This window comes from Eptesicus fuscus, chromosome 15 (genome assembly GCF_027574615.1).
Source record: "Eptesicus fuscus isolate TK198812 chromosome 15, DD_ASM_mEF_20220401, whole genome shotgun sequence".
NCBI lineage: Eukaryota > Metazoa > Chordata > Mammalia > Chiroptera > Vespertilionidae > Eptesicus > Eptesicus fuscus.
Window position 1 is genome coordinate 72,851,991 of NC_072487.1, and position 14,146 is coordinate 72,866,136.

At 58.7% G+C, this 14,146-nt stretch overlaps 1 protein-coding gene across 2 annotated transcripts in view; it reads left to right on the forward strand.

Annotated features, from left to right (window-relative positions):
* The window catches only part of LMX1B (LIM homeobox transcription factor 1 beta), a 75,156-nt gene that overhangs the window by 57,670 nt on the left and 3,340 nt on the right, over window positions 1–14,146 (forward strand). For both annotated transcript variants that reach the window (XM_008155311.3, XM_008155312.3), the window contains exon 3: window positions 13,903–14,135. In XM_008155311.3, the coding sequence (XP_008153533.1) occupies window positions 13,903–14,135 (233 nt within the window). The remainder of the gene's footprint in view (window positions 1–13,902; window positions 14,136–14,146) is intronic.

The window sequence follows — 14,146 nt, forward strand, 5'->3', positions numbered from 1 at the left end:
CCGGGCGCTTTTTAATTGTCAAATGACTGCGGGCGATTAGCGCTGGCAGCTTCCTCAATAATCGCTCTTCTCTGTACCTGCTGGGAGCTTAATTAAAAAACAAAGAGGCTCAATTTAAAGGCCATTACTATGCTAATGCAGCCGGGCGGGCGGTGATTAAGCGGCTCTGGCGGGCTGCGGGCGGCTGGGGCGGGGCTCGGGGTGATCAGTTACCCACTAAACAGACCGGCGGGCGGCCGCGTGCCCGAGATGCCGAGCCCGGGCACCCAGCCCCGACCCGCCCGGATCACCCCCTGCCCGCCCCCACCCTGCCGGAGCCTGATAGCACAGACCCAAGGAGGTGGTCTCCCAGGGCCTCTTCTTACTCACTAGCAGATGCCACCCCCACTTCCAGGGACTCCTCCTCCGGAATGTCCCTCCCGCCTCCCACCAGCATTCAGTCGAGCTCCTCTGCTGCACCCACTTCTCAGGTTAATCTCAGGCCCCTCAGCGGGGGGACGTGTTCCGCCCACACGCTATGGCTGTGTCCCCGCAAACAGTCAGCCAGGCACTGACAGGGACTCCTGTCTCCCAGGGTGCTCCTGAGGCATTGGCGAGGCCCCGACATGTGACGCTCTGAGCACAGGGCTGGGCTGGTTCCTGTGAGTTTGACATTTGGGAATGCATGCCAGGGTGGGGTTCAAAAGCTTGACAGCAGGAGCACAGGTGTGTGTGTGTGTGGCGGGGGTGCGGGGGGTGCGGATTGTCCAGATCTCATGAGAGAGACTGGGCAGTGACACCCTCCTTGACTTGGTTAACAAAATTAATGTTCTGTCGTTGCATTAAGAGGAGTCTAGTGTGGGGAATAAGGGAGGAGATGGATCTTGCCACTGAAGGATTGGGTTGCTGCGTGCTATGCTTCAAGGGCTATTTGGACAAACTCAGACTTGGGATCTGAGATTGGAGAAACAGCTACCAGAATCTAGGGGGTTTAACCAGGAGAGGGGGGTGTCAGGGGAGGGGCTGTTGTCTTTGAGTCTCCGCAGAGCAAGGTTGGCTTTGACCGTGCGCATGTTTTCATTGGCTGCCTGGTAAAATTTGTGATCATAAACTGTAGTGATTGTATTGGTAACATTGAAAACTGCCCTGCCTGCGCCTGGGGGACATTTAACTTGGTAAATTAACCAGTACAAGATACAAGTGACAAGGATGAAACTATCCATTGTAAAATGTGTCGCTGGCTACAAATGAACCAGAGTCAACTCTTGATCATCAGTGAGCTGCAATTCGAGCACAGACCGGATGATAGAGCCAACCTTCATTAAAAATTTTCATGGAAAATAATTTCTCAATGAAAGTTATTTTAGTAAAATACAAATGAAAATGGAGAAAGTTGTACATTATAGGTATCTGCACTAGAAAGGAAGTTGATCACAAAATTAAATTGCCCTAATGGAGTTTGTTCCAGAAAAGACTTGCTCAAAGGAAGTGGATCGATGTTGTTAGAACCCTGATTAACATGCTGTGGTCTGTGTACGGGGAGCCCAGGATCCTCGGGGTCAGAATGATGGGGCCGGATGTCAGCTGGGTCGGCTGTTAGTCTCTCCAATGGTGCTCGGATTTCTCCCTCTGAGACCTCCTTGTTCCTGACACCCCGAGTGCACGGAGGGGAAGTGGCCCTGTGTCTGGTTCGCCACCGGTCTCCGAGCACAGCACTTGCTCATAGTGGGTGTTTGGTAAATGCTTTCAGAATCAGCTAGTCTTACAGTGAAGCTGATTCTAAGTAAATGCTTTCAGAATCAGCTAGTCTTACAGTGAAGCCCATCTCTGCTCACACTTCAGTGGGTGAGACATTATTCTAACCACATGGCTGTTAGAAGGCTCATAGCTCATAGTAAATGCTTTCAGAATCAGCTAGTCTTACAGTGAAAACCTTCAAAGGCGGTTTCTCTTTCAAGAGGAGGAATCATGGCATAAGACAGAGTGAGGGCCTAAGTATGTATTGAATACATGGATGCATGGGTGCATGGATGTATGGCTGGCTGCTGAGAGGGGTGGATGGATAGCTGGGTAAGTGGATGGATGGATGGATGGATGGATGGATGGATGGATGGATGGATGGATGGATGGGTGGGTGGATGGATATGTGGCTGAGTGGTTGTGTGAGTGGATGGGAATGTGGATGGATGGATGGAGTGGCTGAGTGAGTGGGTGAATAGGTGGGTGGGTGGGTGGATGGATGGATGGATGGATGGATGGATGGATGGATGGATGGATGGATGGATGGAGGAATGGATGGAGGAATGGGTGGGTGGATGGATGGATGGAGGATGGGTGGGTGGATGGATGGATATGTGGCTGAGTGGCTGTGTGAGTGGATGGGAATGTGGATGGATGGATGGAGTGGCTGTGTGAGTGGGTGGATGGATGGATAGATGGATGGAGGAATGGAGGGAGGGATGGATGGATGGATATGTGGCTGAGTGGCTGTGTGAGTGGATGGGAATGTGGATGGATGGATGGAGTGGCTGTGTAAGTGGGTGAATAGGTGGGTGGGTGGGTGGGTGGATGGATGGATGGATGGATGGATGGATGGATGGATGGATAGAGGAATGGGTGGGTAGATGGATGGATATGTGGCTGAGTGGCTGAGTGAGTGGATGGGAATGTGGATGGATGGATGGAGTGGCTGTGTGAGTGGGTGGATGGATGGATGGATGGAGGAATGGAGGGAGGGATGGATGGATGGATGGATATGTGGCTGAGTGGCTGTGTGAGTGGATGGGAATGTGGATGGATGGATGGATGGATGGATGGATGGATGGATGGATGGAGTGGCTGTGTGAGTGGGTGGATAGGTGGATGGATAGATGGATGGATAGATGGGTAGATGGGAACAACAGAATCCTGATCTATCTTCTTTAGCCCAATATTCAAGACCTCCGGCTTGACCCTCCTCCTTCCTCACCTATGCTTCGGCCTGAGGACCCACTGCCTCCCTAATCCTGTACATGGCCTCCATCTCTTCATGCCATGGCTGTTTTCAGCCTCTCCCTCCCAGAATGGTCTCTCTGCTTCTCTGCCCCCGCGCAGAGCCCGGACTCGGAACCAGACACACCCCTGCTCCCATCCCACCCCGACCACTTCCCCCATTCAGTCCTTTGCACTCTACAGCCCCTTTCTCCAGGGCGTCTCCCCTGATCCCAGGCCTGCCCACCCCCTGGCCAAGTTTGTACCCATCAGGCCCTACCCTGGGTCCCTCAGCCCTTCCTGGGCACACGGCTCTGGGCCAGACCTATTCTGCCCACTCAGGACCCTGGAGAGAAATTCAAAGGTCTCTACCCCTGGTGGTGTGGGGTTCTCATCTTCCCCGTGTTATCAGCCCCTCCCTCTGTAACCTTGGTTCCAGGGCATGGGTCCAGCAGCTCTGAGCTGAGCAAGCGAGAGCAGAGCCATTCCAGTGGTGGGAGGGAAGGAAGCTAGGGCAGGAGAGGGCTTCATGCAGAGGTAGGTCCAGGAGACACGCAACCAGGCAGGAAGAAGGCGCAGGAGCCCTGAGCCCCAGGTCCCAGCTTCAGCCTCAGGCCTGATGCTGAGCAGCCGTTACCCTCTGGAGCATCACTTTCTTCTCTTGTGAGAAGAGGGTGACAAATGCCTACCTCTCAGGGGCCTCAAGGGGGAGGGGTCCGAGTGCAAATGAGGCACAGGGTGTGGTATGTAGGAAACACTCAATAAACTTAGTAACTAATGGTAGCGATAATCATGGCTGCTGGATTTGGCAACTAAGAGCTGGTGACTCGGTGACAATGAGAGAAGGGAACTTGGGGTCAGTTCAAAGGGGTTTGATGAGTAGGAGAGAGGAGAAGGCTCCTACGGGGAGCCCAGCACAGGGCCTGGCTCGTAGTAGGCAATGAATGAATGAATGAATGAATGAATACGTGAATCAGCGCATGAATTGAATTCGCCCGTGAAGGGCAGAAAAGAGAGGGGCGAGCCCCAACCCCAGGGTTAATGAAATGGTGCTGGTGGAGCCCTTAGGGGTGCCTGCCAGGAGCTCGCAGGTCCCCCTTGCCTCTTGGCCCAGCTTCTCCTGCAGCTCTTCCTGCCTGAGGGCATGTGGGGGACCATCAGCGTGAAGTGATGCTCGACCGTCCACCTGCTCCAGACCAGTGACTCTCCCTGGGGTCACCGGAGAAACCCCAATGTCTCCAAATGGAAAAGAGACTCCTGGGCCTTGCCCAGCATCCGCAAGGATCAGAGTCCCAAAGGTGCCAAGCCATGTGTCCACAGCAACTCCCTCTACAGGCGTATATATTTGTGAGGGTGTGTGTGTGTGTGTGTGTGTGTGTGTATGTGTATGAGAGAGTGCATGTCTGTATGTATGTGTCTGCATGCGTGCTTGCGTGTGTGCGTGTGTGTGTGCGCGTGTATGTATCTATTCTGGCAGCTTCTGACAGTATCTCTAGCTTGGGCCTCTTAGAACTCCTATATGCAGCAGCCCTCAGCTGCACCCACATGGCTGTTAGAAGGCAGCTCATAAGTAACATGTCCAGGCCTGCACTCCCAGCTCTCCCGCCCCCCCCCCCCCCCCCCCCGCCTCAGTCTCCATTTCATGTCATCCCTCTGGTTGCTCAGGCCCCCGGATCTTGGGCTCACCCATGCCTCTATCCTTGCACCTCCTCCCGGGCCCCTGTCTTCAAAATGCATCCGGGTCTGACCTCTCAGCACCTCCCCTGCTCTCAGCTGGTCTAAAGGGACACCATCTTTTGCTTGGATTATTGAGATAACCTCCCAACCCACCTCCCTGCTCCCCCACCTCACCCCCCCCACACACACGGCTGCTGAGGAACCCAGTTTTTAAATGTCAGTCGGATCAGATCCCTCTTTGCTCAGAGCCTACACGATCTGTCCCCTCCCCTGTCGCTCCCCTGTCGCCTCTTCTCCAGCTGCAGAGGCCTCCTTGTCATTTCTCCAGCACCCCAGACAGACTCATGCCTCAGGGCCTTTGCGCTTGCTGTTCCCTCTGTGGGGGAGGGGATACCCCCTTTTCCAGATGATAGCAAGCCTCTGACTGCCCCTTGCTCTGTCCTGCCTCGTTTTTCTTCATCACATTGTCGCTGGCTATTACACTATGCATGCGACCTGCATGCTGATGTATCTGTTTGTTGCCTGTCCCCTGGTCCAGAGGAACAGAAGGAAGTGGGGGTGGGGGGTGTCCAGTTGACTCACTGCTCTCTCCCCAGCCTCCAGACAGCGCCTGGCACCGCAGTAGGCGCTAAATAAATGTGTGGAATCAGGGAATGTGTGTACCCCGGGGTCCTGTCTGTGTCCGTCCCGCCCTGACCCTGGCCCTGGCCCGTGACCTCCAGCCCTGGCTGGGGGCTCCCGACAGCGCCCCGGCCCGGATCAAAGGGCCGAGGAGCCGGCGGCCCGCACAGCTGGGTCTGCGCCCCGCAGGAAGCGCCGGGGCAGCCCTCGCGGCAGGACCCGCTCTGCGGCGGCGAGGCTGCCGGAGGCCCTGCGAGGCCCGCGCGCTGGCGGCCGCCGGTCCGAGGGCCGGGCCCCGCCGCGCATTCCAGCCGCGTGATTGACGCGCGCACCGGGCCCCGCCTGCGGCTCCCGCCGCCGCCCGCCTGGCCCGCCGCCGCAGCCGCCGCATCAAAGCAGATGTTTGCAGCTGGTTTGAGTTGGATCCCCATCAACAGGCCCCTTTTTGTCTCAAAATAAAAAACAGCTACGCCCGGAATGATAAGGACGCGACAGGCACGTGGGGGAGATGTCAGCGAGCGGGGAGGGAGGAGGCCAGGCAGCTCCCTCTGCCTGCTCCTCTCCCCAGCCCCCCGCCCCCCATCAGGTTCCCCAAGTGACAGGCAAACTCCAGCAGCAGCAGCTGGGCCCCCAAGAGTGTCCAGGGCCCTGTCCCCTCAGCTCCTGTGAACTCCAGCTCCTCCCTCACCAGGCGTCACCACAGACATCCCAGTCCCCTGAGCAATAATGTCTTAGCCACCACGCTGAGCTGAGCGCTGACTATGGAGGGGCCTCCTCTGAGGCTTGGCACAGCGGGTGAACACATTATCGTGAGCACCTGGAAGGTGGGGGCTGTGGTTCCCAGTTTTCAGATGGGAAAACAAGTTCAGAAAATGTAGTTGGCTTGCCCCGAGGCCAGACAGCTCGTTGGTGGCAGAGCTGGGATTCAGACCCCCTGGGCCACTCCTCCTGCCTCCAGAGCAGGTTCTTAACTGTGTGGCATGCCCCTTTATCCAAGAAGTGCCCAGCTCTCCCACAGAGACCAGCACGCCTTTCCCTGCCTCCCAGCTCGCCTTGCAGACCCCAGGGAGCGAGCTCTGGTCTGCCTCTGCTCCCCAGGCATCTTGTAATGTAGGGGCTTGGCTCCCAGCCAGCCTCCATGGGTGTTTGCTGGGTGAATGCGAGAAGGTGTAGACAGTGGGGCCCTGGCCGGTGTGGCTCAGTTAGTTGAACATCGTCCTGTGCATCTAAAGGTTGCAGGTTCGATTCCCAGTCAGGGCACATGCTTGAGTTTCAGGCTTGATCCCCGGCAAGGGGCGTGCAGAAGGCAGCTGCTCTCACATCGGTGTTTTTCTCTCTCTCCCCTCCTCTCTCTAAAAATTAATTAAAAATCTTAAAAAAGAAGAAGAAGAAGAAGGTGTAGCCAGTAAGGACAGAGGGGGGCTGGGTTCCAGGCACCAAGCCTGGTGGACCCCATGGAGGGAGTGATTCCAGGGACTGTGGACTTGGGCCTGGAGAGGCCCTCAGGTACCCCAGGCCCAGAATCTGCCTGTTCCCCAGTGTGGCGCCAGGGAGGCTCTGACGGAAGTCCACACCTCAAAGGGGCAGACAGACTGACAGGCAGGGAGAGCACAGGCCCAAGGAACAATGTGACCAGGGGCTGCAGACTGACATTAGAGATGAGGAAGGGAAGGTTCCAGAGCTTATACCAGGCCACATGGTGAGAGACTGAGGAGGGGAGGGAGCACACACCTGCAAGATGCCCCTGTGTGCCAGGCACTAGGCTGTCTCACATAGGTTAAAACTCACCAGATCCTCAACCACCAGCTGAGGGAGGGATCAGCATCCCCATTTTACAGAAGAGGAAACTGAGGCTCAAAGGAGGGATGTGAATGAGCCAAGACCACACAGCTGGTGTGGGAGCTGTGAGAAAGCACACGTCTGAGGATGGAGGGGCGGACGGAGAGCCCTTGAATGAGCAGGGGAAGGAAGGGACACAGGACAGGGGGTCTGATCGGCCCATTCTCCAGTGGTCAGGGAGGTCATTTAATAGCACATGGCACCCGGGGCTTTCCTGTGTAGTCGGGGTGAGGGGCCGTTGGGGTTTGCTGCAGGACTCCCAGCCCAGCAAGAGCCATGTATACAACTTCATTGAGAAGACAGTTAGGACACTGGGCTCCAGGTTGTATAGTTGTGAAGGGGCCGGGACAGGGGAGGGCAAGTTCGTTTCTCTTGTCACCTGGTGGCGTTCTCAGACGCCCCCAAAGCAGAGTATCCAGTATCCTCTTGTCCTCCCTGGCTGCCCATTCCATTTCCCACAAGGTCGTTCGCTCATTCAACAGGCACTCATGACCACCTCCTCAGTGCCAGAGCCCCAGGACCTGGGGGTGAGCTACCCCCAGTTCCTGATGTCTAGGTCAGTGGGGCTTCAGACACACAAATATCTGGGTCTGTGGGCATCAGGGAAGGCTTCCCGGAGGTGGTGGGTCTTGAAGGATGAAAAAGGGTTTAGACAAGAAGCAAAGGAAAGGAGGAAAGAAGACAGGCCTTGGAGGCAGGTGGGATTTTGAGTGTTAAGGAGGCAGGAAGGAACTGCTGTGTTCCAGGAGCCGTGAGGAGCGTGGCAGCCGTAGCAGGGGATCTGGGGCCAGGTGCGACAGGCAGAGTGGGGCCTCGAGTGCCACAAGTGGGTGCTGGGACTGATCCTGAAATTGTCGCATGCTCCTAGACTGAGAACCCAGCAAGGGGCTACACAAACCGTGCAATCCGGTGACGGGGGTGGGAAGGGCAGTGCCGTGAGGAGGAGGTAGAGCAAGGACGGCGAGCGGGGTGCTGGAGGTCCTGGAGAGAGGATGTCAGGGTCCCTGAGCCCCACTCATGTAACCTATCGCATGTGCCCAGCCATTATCCCCATTGGACAGATGGAGACACTGAGGCTCAGAGAGAGGGAACTCGTGTGAGGTTCCAGTGCTAGGAGTGACAGAGCCAGGTTTCCAGGCCCGATACATGCCGTATGGGTTCCAAGATGCGGGTCTGAAGACCCCTGAGGAGAGGTTGGAGTCCCCCCAGGACGTTAGGAGCCCAATTTTACCAGAGGTAACCATACTATGCCATACTGTGCGCGTCTCTGCAGCCATACTGTGCGTGTCTCTGCAGCCATACTGTGCGTGTCTCTGCAGTCGTCAGTGGCTGCAGAGAAATTCGTGGATCAGATTTGTAATCTATGTTCAGATGCTCCAGAAAACATTGGTTTTTGGAGTTTTGCTTATTAGCTCGAGGACTTTAATAAATTGAGCATTAAATAAATAAACCAACAGAAACTCAGAGGAGATAGAGATAGGTTATAGCCTGGGACTCGTTAAGGGAAGCGACGTCTCCAGAAAGGGAATTTTTGCTCCACAATCACACATGATCCTGGGTGGGGGGCTGCTTGTGAGGGGAGATGTTCAGTTTGGCTTAAGAAAAAGCCACTCGGCAGCACCTACTGGGCACCGGGCTTATGCTGAGTAGTGGGAACTCGGGGTGAATCAGGCTCCTGTCCCACGATGTTCAGAGCCTTGAGGCAGACAGACGTGGGTGTGATACTCAGATCACAGGGCAAGGTGGTTGACAAGCAGAGAAACACTTGGATGCCCGGAGGAGGGAGGGAGTATACAGTGATGCTGCCATGTGACCTTGAATGAGTAACCTGCCCTCGGCACCTTGGTGTGCTCATCTGTAAAATGGGGCGGGAAGCAGTCTTCCTCTGAGGGTTCTGGGTGTACTGTGGTGATGCAGGCAGAGGACAGTGGAGCTTTGTCAGTGCTCAGAAACGTTAATGAGACAGACGAGGAATGGAGCGAGGAGAGCTCTGTCCAGCTCAGGCCACACAGAAGCGAGAAGGCCCGATCTAGAACCCAGGTGGTCATGGGAGGGAGGGAGGTGGGTTGGGACAGGTGTCAGGGCTGCTTCTCTCCAGAATCTGAGACTCCAGCGACGGGGATGGACACAGGCATGTTGGACCCAGGCGGGACAAGAGAAGGGCAGACACCAGCTCATGTAGCATCTCCTTGGTACTGTGCTGGCCCCCCCAGCAACGCCATAGGTAGATACCATCATTCCCATTTCACAGATGAACAAGTTGAGGCTCAGAGGTGTCAAATGTCTTGGCCAAAGTTGTGGAGCCAGGATGGAACCCCAGGCTGCCTGCTCCGGCCCCACCCCTCCCAGAGCCCCTCCCAGGTGGCTCTGCCTCCCCAGGGCAGGTGGCCAGGGCCCCCCGCCAGACCAGGCTGGGGGCGGGGACTGCCTCGCCTGCTGCACAGGCTGAACAGGACTGTCTTGGTTGGTTCAGTATTCGTTCAGCAAACATTTATTGCTCACTTCTTTGTATTCAGGGCCTGGTGCTCAGAGGTGACCAAGGGGCAGGTGGGCCTGGAAATATTCCGAGTCCCTAGTATCTGTGCTGCAACTGGGGGGCAGGTATGAGGATAGGGAACCCAGAGGGACGCATCTGTCTAAGACTGGAGAGGAGAGGGGGGCTTCCTGGAAGAAGGGACACCTCAGCCAAGTTGTTCCAAACCAGCAGGTGTCTGGGGGCAGACGGGGAGCAGAGGGCATGGTGACCCAGCAGCAGGGAAGCGGGAGGAAAGGCGTGGCCGTTTACATGAGAAGTGGGGAGGAGGGCGGTGTGGGTGACCAGCAAGGCCGTGTGCCTGTGATGTGGTCACAAAGCTGCCCTCCAGATTTGGTGTCTGGAAGGGGGGGCTTTGGGGGGAGCGGGATGAGGAACCCTGAGAGGACAGGCAGCGGGCGGGGGAAGAGCATCTGAGCCTCCCGGGCACCCAGCATGCCCTGACCCCAGGGCCCTCCCCAGCCCTGCCTCCCAGCCCCAGCGTGGGCAGCAGGGACACACCCATCTGGAATCCCTAGCACAAGTTTGAGGAGTAGGGACTATTGTCCCCATCTTACAGATGAGGAAACAGAGGCTCTGACCTGCCCAAGGTCACAGAGTCACAGAGCCGGTGAGGGGTTGAGTCGGGATTGAGGTCAGGGCCTTTCACACCAGGCTCCAGAGCCCCTGGGGGCGGAGGTAGAGAGGCACGAGGCCCTGCACGCTGACCCGCTCTGCCGCTCTGGTCAGCATCTGGAACATCCCGAGAGAGGCTGGCTCCCGGCCTCACACAGCCGCCCAGCCCCTGACCGCTCGGCCTGTGCTCGCCGCTCTGTGCTGGCAATTTACCGCACCTTCACACTGAGAAGCAGGCAGTGTGTGGAGCCCATTACATAGGTAAGTCAACTGAGGCTCAGAGCGAGGACAGGACTTGCCCGGTCACTAGCCAGAAGTGGTGGGACCAGGCATTGAGCCTGAGCCCATCGGATGCCAGCGCCACCCTCCTGGGGCCGGGTCTGCTTCTCCGCGCTGCTTCCACCAACCCCTCCACGGTGGGAGGGACTGAGGGAAGGAGTGGGGGCTCATGCAGAGGAGGGGACCCCTCCGGCGCCCCAGCCCCTCCCACGCAGCTCTCACCCCTGCACGATAGACAAAGGCACCCCGTAATTGGGAGCGAGTATTTCATGTGTCCCCCCTGATGTTTTATTGGGAGGAGGGATGCTCAGAGACCTAACGGATGGCGCATTCCGTTTATAAAGTGCGGGCTGTTTGTTTTATTTCCCGGGTTTTTGCAATCTAGATAACAGATGACGCCCCGAGTGGCTGGCGCTGCCGCTGTAATGGCGGCGCTGAGCCTTTGGAGAAGTATTAATAATAGATTGTGTTGATGAGTTTGGAGAAAGTAGCAATCGACCCCCTGCTGCCAAGGCATTAGCAGGGCTGTTCTGGATGCGCCTGCTCGGTGGCAGTGCCTGGTGGCAGTGCCTGCAAATGCGGGTCACCGCCCGCAGCCCCTCGCCCAGCCGAAGCAGGCCTCCTGGGGAGCCCCAAGGTGCTGGCCGCCGCCTGAGCCCCTGGCCTGCCATGCACAGAGGTGGCCGCTGCCTGTCCACTCGTGGGCCACAGAGGCGGCTGCAGACCTTACGGGGGGGCCCCTAGGACACCAGGTCGAGTGTGGGGACCGGACAGAGGGACAGTGAGGGGGCAGGACAGACGTGTCCTCTGTGTCAGAGCAGCGAGTTCTGCAAACCTGGCTCCCTCGCCCGCCGGAGGAGCTGGGCGGGGCCTCTGCCTGAGGCTGCCATGGCAGCTGGGTAGTGGTACCCTGAACAAAGCTCTCCAGCCAGAGGGCCCAATGGGAGCCCACATCCAGGCCAGGTTCTTCCTGCAGAGTCACCCACTGTGTGCGCTGGGGGCCCCGTCTGCCGGGAGCACACAGCCGGGCCTGAGCCTCCGCCCACCCCAAACCTTCACTCGCCTGCGTCATAAACCCTCCCGGCCGCCCTGAGGTCCCGGTGGAGTGAAGGCCGCCCTGAGGCCCCGGTGGAGTGAGGGCCTCCCTGAGGCCCCGGTGGAGTGAGGGCCCCCCTGAGGCCCCGGTGGAGTGAGGGCCTCCCTGAGGTCCCGGTGGAGTGAGGGCCTGCCTGAGGCCCCGGTGGAGTGAGGGCCTGCCTGAGGCCCCGGTGGAGTGAGGGCCCCCCTGAGGCCCCGGTGGAGTGAGGGCCTCCCGGAGGTCCCGGTGGAGTGAGGGCCTCCCGGAGGTCCCGGTGGAGTGAGGGCCCCCCTGAGGCCCCGGTGGAGTGAGGGCCTCCCTGAGGTCCCGGTGGAGTGAGGGCCTGCCTGAGGCCCCGGTGGAGTGAGGGCCTGCCTGAGGTCCCGGTGGAGTGAAGGCCGCCCTGAGGCCCCGGTGGAGTGAGGGCCGCCCTGAGGCCCCGGTGGAGTGAGGGCCTGCCTGAGGAGCCGGCGCAGAGCTGATGGGCAGTGCTGTCCCCGCCACATGACCCTCATTCACCGGGTTACATGCCCAGTGTCACTGCATTCTGACAACAGCCCTGAGGGATGTTCTGTGCCTCCCTGTTTTATGGGAGAGGGGACTGAGGCCAGAGAAGCTCAGGTGAGCCTTGAGGCCACCTTCCCAAGACTGGGCCAGCAAAGAAGGCTTCCCGGAGGAAGTGGCATTGGAATTGGGCATCGCAGGATGAATAGGAGCCTGCAGGGCGGGATGGAGGGGGTGGCCGGGTTGCTGGGGATGCCCCCAGTTTGAGTGGCCCTGGCCGGGGCCAGGGCAGCAGGCAGACGGGGCCTGGCCCTGTCCCCGCACCTCAGCAGCTCACTGTGGGCGGTGCTGACGGCAGCCCGGGGAAGGGAGGCAGGCCAGGCCTCGCGTTTATGGCTGTTCCAGAACCGATTAGTAGAGAATTGCAGCTGTAATCTGCGCCTGCGATGGCGGGCCATAAAGAGGGATGGGATGTGCGCAGCGCTCCCAAGGTGGCGCCCACAGACGTGGCCCGGGGACACGGAGAATGAAAAATGGTTTTAATTCCCTCCCAGCAGCAATAATTTGATTCTTCATAAATTTTTCCATCAAAGTGTTGTTGGGGCCGAGTTCCCACAGAGCAGAGCACGTGATAGGGCTGGGCGGCCAGAGGAGCGGTCAGTAGGTGCGGGCAGAGGAGGGGCCGTGCCGCTCAGACCCTTCGGCGCACGCGGGGCCGGCGCCGGAGCCCCCGCCGGCTCTGCATCCCGAGAGGGGAGACGGATCCCCGCTGTCACGGAGGCACCCAAGGAGGTCTAGGCTCAGAGTCGGCTCCCTCGTTGACTGTCATGTGACTCGGAGCAAGTGACTCCCGCGCTGAGCACCTCGATTTCCTAATCTCTAAAATGGGATGAGCGTTCCTCCCTGCCTCGGAGGAGTGCTGCGAGATTTAAACCTGTTTCTGCAGGCAAAGTGCTCGGAGCAGCAGCTGGCATGCTGTGCGTGCTCAGTAAATACATCACCTCTTGGTAGCAATGCTTACGCTGAACAGAGGGATAAGCGGGTGTTAGCCAAGCCCAGGGCCAGAGAGAGAGAGAAGGGCAGTGTTAGGGTGCTCTGGAGAAACTGCAGGCTGTTCCATGGAGCACAGCCTCGGGGAGCAGGGGTCGGGGGAGAAGAGGCAGGATCGTGAAGGGCCGTGAGTGCCAGACTCAGGAACCTGATGTTCTCCCCACCTCCCAAGGGCACTAGGGAGCCATGGAAGAGTCTAGAGCAGGGAAGCAGCAGGACCGGGTGTGTTTTAGGCAGATCTTTCTGGCGCTTATCCTGGAGGGTAAAGGGTTGGAGGGGCCAGGAGCCCTGGGAGGGGCCTGGGACAGTCGCTCAGAAAGGAGAGGAGGGGGCCATGCTGGCGGTAGGTTGGCCAGGGTGGGAACTGCTTGGATGTGAGGGTGGTGGAGGGGCAGGGAGGAGGCAGAGCGGATCCTGGGGTGAGGGTGGATGGACCTGTGGGTCGCCTGCCCTTCCCCTCAGGCTGGGGCCAACCGGGAAAGGTTAAGGCTAACCTTGTCCTCCGCCCTCTAGTGGCCACTGTGTCTCTGAGTGGAAAAGGCCCTGAGCTGACATGCTACACGAGAGGGCACCTCTGGGCAGGGTGCCCAGTGCCCACCCTGAGGTCACGGGCCCTCCCCGTGTGGCTCTGTGCCCAGGGAGGGCTTCTCCCAATTGGGCTGGAGCGTCAGGGGGTGGTGGGAGAGGCTCTCAATAGGCGGTGGCCTCTGGGAGGGACCCCGAGCCCAGCTGACGTGCCCGCTCTGTGCCCCCGCAGGCTCTTCGCGGCCAAGTGCAGCGGCTGCATGGAGAAGATCGCCCCCACCGAGTTCGTGATGCGGGCGCTGGAGTGCGTGTACCACCTGGGCTGCTTCTGCTGCTGCGTGTGCGAGCGGCAGCTCCGCAAGGGCGACGAGTTCGTGCTCAAGGAGGGCCAGCTGCTGTGCAAGGGCGACTACGAGAAGGAGAAGGACCTGCTCAGCTCCGTGAGCCCCGACGAGTCCGACTCCGGTGAGCCCCGC